The following is a 10,000-nucleotide window of genomic DNA, read 5'->3' as shown; positions in this document are numbered from 1 at the left end:
AATGATAGCGGCAAAACTGATTAGACAGATCGATATGCTATCAACACTGATTAAATCTATTATTCCCAGCTTCTCTTTCTTAAATTATGTCTTTTATTCCTTTTTCTATCTTGTTTTCTTAATTTCCCTTACCAATTATTTTTGGTATATTTTTATTTTAATTTTTTTTTTTTGTTATATCGTACAATTTTTGTTCCTTTATCTATTTCAGGAATTTTGCCGATTTCTTTGTTTATCTTCAATTTGGACTTGGTTTAGGATGGAAATGTTTTGGGAGTTTGGAGATGGTGTAAGAGAAGAGCAAAATGGTTCTTTAAGCAAACTCTTTAGTTTTGGTTACATTTTATATATTTGTATATATTTTTTTTTGCAGCCTTTTTATCTGCGTTACTACACATCCCACGCTACGTATCCACCTCACGCTCCGTACCTATCCCACGCTACGTATCCTCTCCACGCACCCACGTTCTGAACGAACCCTCCTGCGAACCTCTTCACTTTCGAATGGTCTCCTAGAAATAACAGCCAATCCCATCTACCAAACTAAATTAGATCCTACCACTAAAAATAAACGGAAATCTGTTTGGACGCATTGGAGATTGTAATCAAAGATGTGAAAAATGAGGGCTGGTCATGGCTAGCTTGCTCATAGTTCCTGCTGGACCCTTGTAAACCTATTTATAAGCAGCAACAACATAAACAGCATTTATTAAACTAGCTAGTAAATTATATCACCCCACAGATTAAGCCAAATTGAAAGGTCACGAGGTGCGTTCAATAAAGTATCCGACTTTATTTTCCCCACCAAAACTAATGCTACGGGGGCAAAATTATTTGAGTGAGAGGTGACGCCACCCTCCCTGAACATGCGTGAAAAGTTTCGCATTGGAAAGCCGCTTCAGTTCCCGGCTATTAAGCCTAGACGTGTAGTGTGAAACAGTCAGGAACTGACGTGGCCTACGGGCACGAAAATCTTCACACATGCGCCGGAAGGATGGTCAAAACTAATGCTACGTAGGCAAAATCTTTGAGTGAGTGGTGACGCCACCGTTCATGCACTTCAGCGAAAATTTTCACCACTGTAGACCGCGAAAATTCCCGGCTTTTACGCACAAGTCTATATTCTAGGCTCAACATCCGGTAACTCATTCAGCTTACCAGCACAAAAGTTTTCACGCATGTGCCGTAGGGGTGGCGCCACCTCTCACTCAAAGGATTTTGCCACCCAGCATTAGTTTTGGTGGAAAAGGATGTTTTGAAAATATAGAAACTCTTTTACTCATTGGAAAAAAGCCTTTCAAAGTAAGGAAAACAAACAAAAATAAAAACGATGATACGAACTCTGAAGCAGTTCTCTCCCCATAAAGAAAAATATTCACCCGATATTTCATCTCATAGTAGTCACTATCCCCCTCTCTTCCTCTCTGTCTATCTATCTATCTATCTATCTATCTATCTATCTATCTGTCTGTCTGTCTGTCTGTCTGTCTGTCTGTCTGTCTGTCTGTCTGTCTCTATTTGTCTGTCTGTCTATCCCTCTCTATCTATCTATCTATCTATCTATCTATCTGTCTGTCTGTCTGTCTATCTGTCTGTCTGTCTGTCTGTCTGTCTGTCTATCTATCTATCTCTATTTGTCTGTCTGTCTATCCCTCTCTATCTATCTCTATCTCGCTCCCTCCCTTGCTCTGAATGCAACTTTAAGCAGCAGCAGCCGTATTTTCCAGTCAAGAACCACTATTAAATTTATTATATTATATCCACCACTGAGTTATGTCATTAAAGACATTTTTAAAGATGTCCTTGCAATAAAGTGTGAGATGTTTCATTGAAGAGACAACATATCCGTCTCATTACAGCCACCACCACCATTACAAAGATATTTCATTGCTGTCAACGCTGAATTATCTCGTCACAGCCACCAACGAAATCTCATTTCAACTCCCTTTCCCTGTCTCCTTACAACCAACACTTATCTGTGTCATCAAAATGCTGTTAATAGGTTTCATTAAAATCACTATTGAGCTGTTTCATTATAACAAATACTGAGTTTGTGTCAACGCAAACATCGTTTAACTGTTTCCATACATCCAGCATTGAGCTGAGCTTTACCAAATGAGCCACTGATCTGTCGTTAAACCACGACTTAAATACGTTATTACAATCAAGACTTTTATCATAATAATCGTTGCAAATTATGGTACAAGGCCAACGATTTCTAGGGAAGGATTAAGATGATTACATCGACTCCTACTATATTTGACAGGTAGCTATTTTATCGACCTCGAGGGAATTAAAGGCAAAGCCAAACTCAACGGTATTTGAACTCAAATTTGAATCATGAAAATGGTTTCAAATTTTTGCACAAGGACAGCAATTTCGGAGGAGGGAGTAGGTCTGTTATATCAATCCCAGTACTCAACTGGTACCTTTTTTGTTTTATAGAACCCAACAGAATGAAAGGCAAAGTCGACCTCGGGAGATCTTGAACTCAGAACGTGACAAGGGACGAAACGCCGCTGAGCAGTTTATCTGGTGTGCTAACAATTCTGCCAGCCCGCCACCATATACTTGTATCATAATATTGATCAGCTGGTACCTATTTTACCGACTCGGAAAGGACGAAAAGCAATGTATCATAAGAGTTTCAAATTTAGGCGCAAGGTCAGTTTTTGCCTCATAATAGATATTATTCTAAACATTACTGAGATTTTACATTACCACCCATACTCCTTCATATTTCACTCTATTTTACGATATTCAATTTTCCTAACATACCTTTATTATTTATTACACAATTAAAATTGTTTCTCTATTTATATATTTCAGTTTTAGGTGTAAATGTCTAAATGTTATTTCGATAAATTCTGTTTCCTACTTATATTTCCTTTTTGTATACGTTTCAATCATTCAAATGTCATTTAAATAATCAATGGGCAATGTCGTCTGATGTATACAAAATGATAAAATTAATTGTGTGTGTGTGTGCGTGTGTGTGTGTGTGTGTATGAATGTCTCTTCTATTTTTTAGTTATTATAATACCTTCTACTGAGGAGGGAGTCGGCTTCCAACAAGGCTCCATCTTTGGGATGTAGTTAACGCAGACAAATTCATACTTGGAACTTGTATATTTTTACTGTTCCACTCATAGATTACACTTGTAATGTACGGATTGGCCGTTCGATTTCTCTTTCTGAAAATCCCAGTTTATCTAGATTCTCCTTTAAGCATTTACTAACAAAACCTAGTGCTCCAATATATACAGCCAAATATATACGGTCTCGTATGTATATATATATATATATATATATATATATGTGTGTGTGTGTGTGTGTGTGTGTGTGTGTGTGTGTGTATGCGAATGTACATATATATATATATATATTTATATCGACACACAACATATACAAATTCATATAAAGACACAAATGCACACACACAGACACACACACACACACATATACCTATATATATGTATATATACTCACACATGCATACAGAAGTACGTACGTATACATCACATCCATATTATGTTAGTGACTGAATGTTTATGTACAGACAGATAATAAAATATACTACTACTACTACTACTACTACCGCTACTGCTGCTGTTCCTGCTGCCACTACTACTACTACTACTACTACTACTACTACTACTACTACTACTACTACTACTACTACTACTACTACTAATAATAATAATAATAATAATAATAATAATAATAATAGTATTGCCGCCGCCACTATCACCACCACTTTTTAACTCTAGTCATTAATTCTCATAATATATATACCAAGTAAACAAAATTTACAACCACACGCTCTGTTTTTAGACCTCACGTTTTACACTCATTTGTTTCATTTCTCCCGCTGACTTCACACACACACACACACACGTGTGTGTGTGTGTCTCTGTGTCTTTGTGTGTATGGACAAAAAGTAAAGTCAGTGACCAGTCTTGCGAGTTTACAGCTAGATATTATATATGTATACATATATATAAATTCAACTAGCTTTTATATGTGTATACATACATACATATATATATATATATATATAAAAACATATTTTGTGTCTTGCTTTGGCCATCGTTTTCTGTATTTTTATATAACCGTTCTTTGTTTTCATTGGTGTAGACACATTTCGTTTTGTAGTTGTTCTTTTATTTCATTTGATCTATTCTGTTAATTTTATTGGCGGGGTGTTTTTCTCTATTTCAATTATTGCAATATATTTTCCAACCGTCCTGTCACCTCTTTATTAATGTTATATCTTCTCCCTTTTTTTCTCCAAATATCCTCTTATGCCTCGCCAGATTTTCCCTCTTTCATTTATTGCTTACTTCTATATAATCCTGCGCTATTGTCTTTGATAGTCTGAGAAGATGGCGACCATTATTCTCGCCATTATTAAAACTAAATCTATATACAGACCTTCCACACTTTATCTCTCTTTCTTTCTCTCTCTCTCTCTCTCCCTCATTCTCTTTATCTCTCGCTCCTCCCTCTCAATACAGGTGTGGCTTTGTAGTAGAAAGCTTGCTTCCCAACCACATGGTTCGGGGTTCAGTCCCACTGCGTAGCATATTCGGTTAGTGTCTGTGTTGGCTGTGTAGTAAGTAGTTTGCTTACCCACCACATGGTTCCGGGTTCATTCCTATTGCGTGACACCTTGGGCAAGTGTCTTCTACTATAGTCTCGGGCCGACCAAAGCTTTGTGAGTAGATTTGGTAGACGAAAACTGAAGAAGCTCGTCGAATATATATATATATATATATACATATATATATATATTACAATTAAAAGGGTAAAGGTTTATCAATTTATTAATAAATCAACAATTAATAATTTTTACCAAGCCCTTCGGTATGTAAACACCATTATCGGTGGAGAACTTATTTAAAAGTTCTTATACATTTATAAACATAATTAAGGGATCAGCAAACATTTGCTTCACCACATACCGAAGTTCAGAAATAGCAGCTAAAAAAGCTGAGACTGCTATCTGTTGGAGTCTCAGCTTTTTTAGCTGCTATTTCTGAACTTCGGTATACGGTGAAGCAAATGTTTGCTGATCCCTTAATTATGTATATATATATATATATATATATATATATCTGTGCATGTATGACTCAATTGTTACTGTGTGTGTGTGTGTGTGTTTGTTTGTTTCGAATACAATTGTTTTAAATTATTGTATGTACCCAATGTGATTTTAAATATATTAATTGAAATTTAAAACTGGATTCTGGACGGTTAACGCACTGTTGACGTCATAATACCGAACTGCGAAAAATGGGAAAACGTTTTCCTGCGCCCATTTACGACATTTCTGCTTGTAGGTTACTATTACAATACGTTGATTTACGTTAAAGTATTTACTAATAATTTGCTTGTTTTAATAATAGATAGCGACAAATGTCTGACGTACTCCACCGTCGTGGCTTCCTCGAACGACTGCGAAAAGGAACTGGGAATTTTGTCCGAAAATTCATCCCGTGTTTCACCAGGCAGAACCTAGGTGACTTAACAGAAAGCGAAACAGATCTTACCCCATCGATATATTCCGATTTTTCTTCGTTGGCGTTATCGTCCGTAACAGACGATTCCACGAGAAATCGGAATCAATCGGCTTTGACACATGAACCGGGTGAGTTTTCATGAAACAGTTTCAAACTTTTATATAAGACATAAAGCTACACAGATTATTATATATCTTTTCTATTTATCTATCTATTTGTCTACATAAATTTATATAAATAAGGATAAGATCGATATTTAAAATATTGATTTTATCAAGTGGCCAGGATGGGAATAAAAACCATCAAAGGTAACAATTATTTAAAATTATAATATAGGGTATCTAAGAGATACCGCCACGCTGAAAAATAGCAGTCAAATCTTGACTCTAAACCACAAGTGGTTTAGAGTCAGGATTTGACTGCTATTTTCCAGCGTGGCGGTATCTCCATTTGTCTACATATCTAGCTACATATATATCGTACACAGACACACACACACACAAAGGCCCTCTTTACTCCTCGGACTTAGTCCCCGATAAAGCGGTGATGGGGAAAAGCACAGACACAAAGACGTACATACATACACACGCACACATACATACATACATACATACATACATACATACATATATATATATAACGGGCTTCTTTCAGTTTCCGTCTATCAAATTCACTCACAAGGCTTTGGTCGACCCGAAGATATAGCAGAAAACACTTGCCCAAGTTGCCACACAGTGGGACTTCTTATTTCTTATTGCCAACAAGGGGCTTCTTACTACACAGCCACGTCTCTCTCTCTCTCTCTCTCTCTCTATATATATATATATATATATATATATATATATATATATATATATATACGAAACGTGTGTGTGTGTGTGTGTGTGTGTGTGCCTGCAAGAGATACTGCAATTTGTTGCCAGATTTGATTAAATTACTACAGATCTCATTCCCCAAATCCCTTCCCGTCCTTTCCATGTAAATATATCCTAAAATGTGGGTATAACCACCTGGGTGGTGATGCACTTGCTAGATATAGCAACTGAAATCATCTTCAAAAATCATCAGACTGTCTGATCTGATTTCTATAATTATTTTTGGTTCTGTTTTCAGATTTTACTCCTACAGAGACCATTTTACAAGACTTTGACCTGTTTCAACGAAGGTCCCTCGAAGGTAAATAAGAATAATAAGTGGCCTTCCTAAATTTTTGTTTGACATATTTCTAAATTGTTGACTCATATGTAAAATATATCTCATATGTAAATTATATTATTTATGTGAGTGATTATGAGTGTGCCTGTGTGTGTGAGTGAGCGTGTCTGAGTGAAAGACAAACAGGGAAAGAGGGAGAGAGAGATGGGGAAGAGAGAATTTGTGCATGTATGCAGTAGCGCTGTTATCTTTTATCTATTTATATTTTCAGATTTCTCTTCGATCCATGCTGACACTTGCGATGAACTGTTTGACGAACAAATAGACTTTGGTACGTTGGAATTAATGCATGTTATAATTTAAGCATTATGCGCATTCAAAAGTTTTGCAATATTTCAGTAACTTATTTTGCTTTATTCGTGAAGCTGCAGCAAAAACTGCCAAAGAATTCAAAATAAACTCCATAATGTTGGACCGTCTGATGCCACCTTTTTGCCAATTCTTTGTTTCCCTTCTGATACCAATTCCTATCCTTTGAGGCGAAGAACTCCCTCGCTGAAGCTTCCACCCCACCTCCCCTTAGTTGATGAAGCGTCGTGAAGGTAGGAGGTGAACTTGAAGGAAAGAGTTCGTCGCCTCGAAGGACAGGAACTGGTATCAGCGTGAGATCAAAGAAATCGCAGAATGATAGCCTTCAGACGGAACAACACGATGGCTTCTACTTTGAATGCTCGACTGATATAATGTGAAATTATATATAATTGCTTGTTTTTGTCAATTTATAGATGACAATAACTCAAATGAACACACCACGCCTTGTATTCCACTGATAGTGAGAGACTTCTTTAAAGAAAGTTCTATTCATCTGAAACATTTTTCTCGGGTCATCGTATATTCTGCAGATGGCCATGTGACCATGTCTATAAATCTCAGCTAAATTAGGTAAGTCGTGTTTACATGTTAGCTTTCAAATACCACAATAAACTATCCGATTTGATATACATATATACGTGTGTGTGTGTGTGTGTGTGTGTGTGTGTGTGTGTGAGTGCGTGCGTGTGTGTGTGTGTGCTTGTTTCGTGTGGATTTATACTTTAAAATGTTTTAACTGAAGAAGCTTTTACGTAATGGATGCCTTTCCTATTACATATTAGGCAGACCTGAAACGTATGTATTAAATGATTTCGAAATAACACTAATTTGTTTGACACCATCACAACAATTGATAGACAGACAGACAGACAGACTGATAGATAGATAAGCAGATAGATAGATAAACAGATATATAGATAGATAGATAGATGCACAAACCTACATACACACATACATAAATATCATTTAAGTATATATGAGCATGTCTTAGATATGCAACCATATGCATGAGAATACATACATAAAACATACAAATCTGCAGACAGACAGACAGACAGACATACAAACAAAAATACCCTGTTGTCGATGTTGAAATTCTAATGAAGGAACCTTCCATCTAGGTTAGAAACCGGGTTTTTTTCTGTTGGCAAGAAATCTTGAAATAAACTGAATAATTGCATACAAACATACATACATACATATTGGGTTGTCCGGAAAGTTCGTGCGATTTATAGTAGCTTACCTTTCGACTTATTTCAGAACATCGTTGAGCCCATAAAATAGGATTTGACTACACCTCCATTTAGAGCACAGTTTAAGCTATCTTTTCGTGGAAGAAGGTTTATGTTCCTATAACCTGTGTTAATTTTGTAACCCTTTAAAACGGAAGATAAGAAAGTTCATTTTCGGCACTTGATATTTTTCTTTTTCCGTAAAGGGAAGAATGCCTCACAATCAACCAAAGAAATATGCGCAATTTAAGGTGATGTTTCTTTATCCGAAAGAATTATACGGAAGTGGTTCGCAAGGTTCCGAGCTGGAGATTGTAGCCTTATCGATTAAGAGCGATCAGGCAGACCGTCTACTACAGATGATGACCAAATCAAGTCATTAATTGAGAATAACCCACATTGCACAACCCGAGAATTGGCAGAAAGCCTCAACCTATCAAAATCCGTCGTTCATGAGCACCTGTTAATTCTTGGGTACACAAATCGCTACGATGTTTGGGTACCACATGAGTTGAGTGAGAAGAACCTTTTGGATCGCATTTTCATCTGTGATTCGCTTTATAAACGGAATGAAAACGCGCCGTTTTTAAAGCAAATTGTGACAGGTGATGAGAAATGGAATATAAGCGACATGAGCCACCCTTAGCCACCCCAAAAGCGGGTCTTCACCCTAAAAAAGTCTTGCTTTGTGTCTGATGGTATTGGAAAGGAATTCTCTACTATGAGCTTCTCCCAAGAAACCAGACAATTAATTCTGAGAAATACTGCACACAACTGGACGAGTTAAAAGCAGGAATTCAAGAGAAACGACTAGAATTGACCAACAGGAACTGTGTTGCTTTCCAGCATGATAATGCAAGACCACACGTTTCTTTGGGAACCAGACAAAAATTGCTGCAGCTTGGCTGGGATGTGTTACCCTCCATATTCACCAGATATTGCTCCTTCGGATTTCCACTTCTTCAGGTCTCTGCAGAATAGTCTTAATAGTAAAAATTTTAATATCTTTGTATGACGTAAAAAGATACCTTGATGAATTCTTTGCCACGGAACCACCTCAATTCTGGGAAGAGGGTATTTTCAAGTTAAACGAAAGATGGAGACGCATTGTGCAACAAAAATGGTTCATATTTGGTTGATTAAAAATGTAATGGCAAGTATTTATTGACCTTTTTCTTTCCTTTACAAATCGGCACGAATTTTCCGGACAACCCAATACATACATGTATCTGATATCGTTTTCTTCCTTGTTTTCAGAGATGATAAGCCAGCTGTATAGAATAGAGTATAGAATAGAGAAATTGCCATAGCTATACAGCAAAAAAACAATTATCCGATGTTCTAACAATCCTGAAAATGTAGCGGACTTAAGCTAAGGAGAAAATACAGAGAGAGGGTTATCCGGTTTTGGGTGCCACATGTGAAGACACCCTCGCCCTTTCTGGTTTAAATGAAAGTAAATTTCGTAAATGATAAAAAGGGGATTGCAGTTATTACCTATTCTTAAAATAAAATATTGAAAACCATTATTTTTTAATTCATTAATATTGATCTGTCGGATATCATTGGCCAACAGTTTTATGGGGGATGAGGTTAAGTCGATTAGATCGATCGCAATGTTCAACTGCTACTTATTTTGTCAACCCAAAAGGATAAAAGGGAAAGTCGACCTCGGCGGAATTTGAACTCAGAACGTAGTGACGGACGAAATGCATTTTA

General features: G+C 36.6%; 1 protein-coding gene across 1 annotated transcript; it reads left to right on the top strand.

Annotated features, from left to right (window-relative positions):
• The first annotated feature begins 2,438 nt into the window (after positions 1-2,438).
• LOC106883218 (uncharacterized) lies at positions 2,439-9,675 on the top strand. Its single transcript, XM_014934140.2, has 6 exons — positions 2,439-2,664; positions 5,409-5,650; positions 6,636-6,698; positions 6,949-7,008; positions 7,463-7,619; positions 9,539-9,675. The coding sequence occupies exons 2-5, from the start codon at positions 5,419-5,421 to the stop codon at positions 7,612-7,614; spliced, it is 507 nt and encodes a 168-aa protein (XP_014789626.1). The 5' UTR covers positions 2,439-2,664; positions 5,409-5,418; the 3' UTR covers positions 7,615-7,619; positions 9,539-9,675.
• Positions 9,676-10,000: the final 325 nt, after the last annotated feature.

The sequence above is a fragment of the Octopus bimaculoides genome, chromosome 26 (genome assembly GCF_046866305.1).
Source record: "Octopus bimaculoides isolate indiv1 chromosome 26, ASM4686630v1, whole genome shotgun sequence".
In the NCBI taxonomy this organism is placed as follows: Eukaryota; Metazoa; Mollusca; class Cephalopoda; order Octopoda; family Octopodidae; genus Octopus; species Octopus bimaculoides.
Note: the sequence above shows the minus strand (reverse complement) of the source record. Positions and strands in the feature narration are given on the sequence as shown.

Coding starts and splice junctions, on each gene's coding strand:
- LOC106883218 (XM_014934140.2), top strand. CDS start 5,419: ATGTCTGACGTACTCCACCGTCGTGGCTTCCTCGAACGACTGCGAAAA. Junction 5,651..6,635: donor GGCTTTGACACATGAACCGG/GTGAGTTTTCAT, acceptor TTCTGTTTTCAG/ATTTTACTCCTACAGAGACC. Junction 6,699..6,948: donor TCAACGAAGGTCCCTCGAAG/GTAAATAAGAAT, acceptor TTATATTTTCAG/ATTTCTCTTCGATCCATGCT.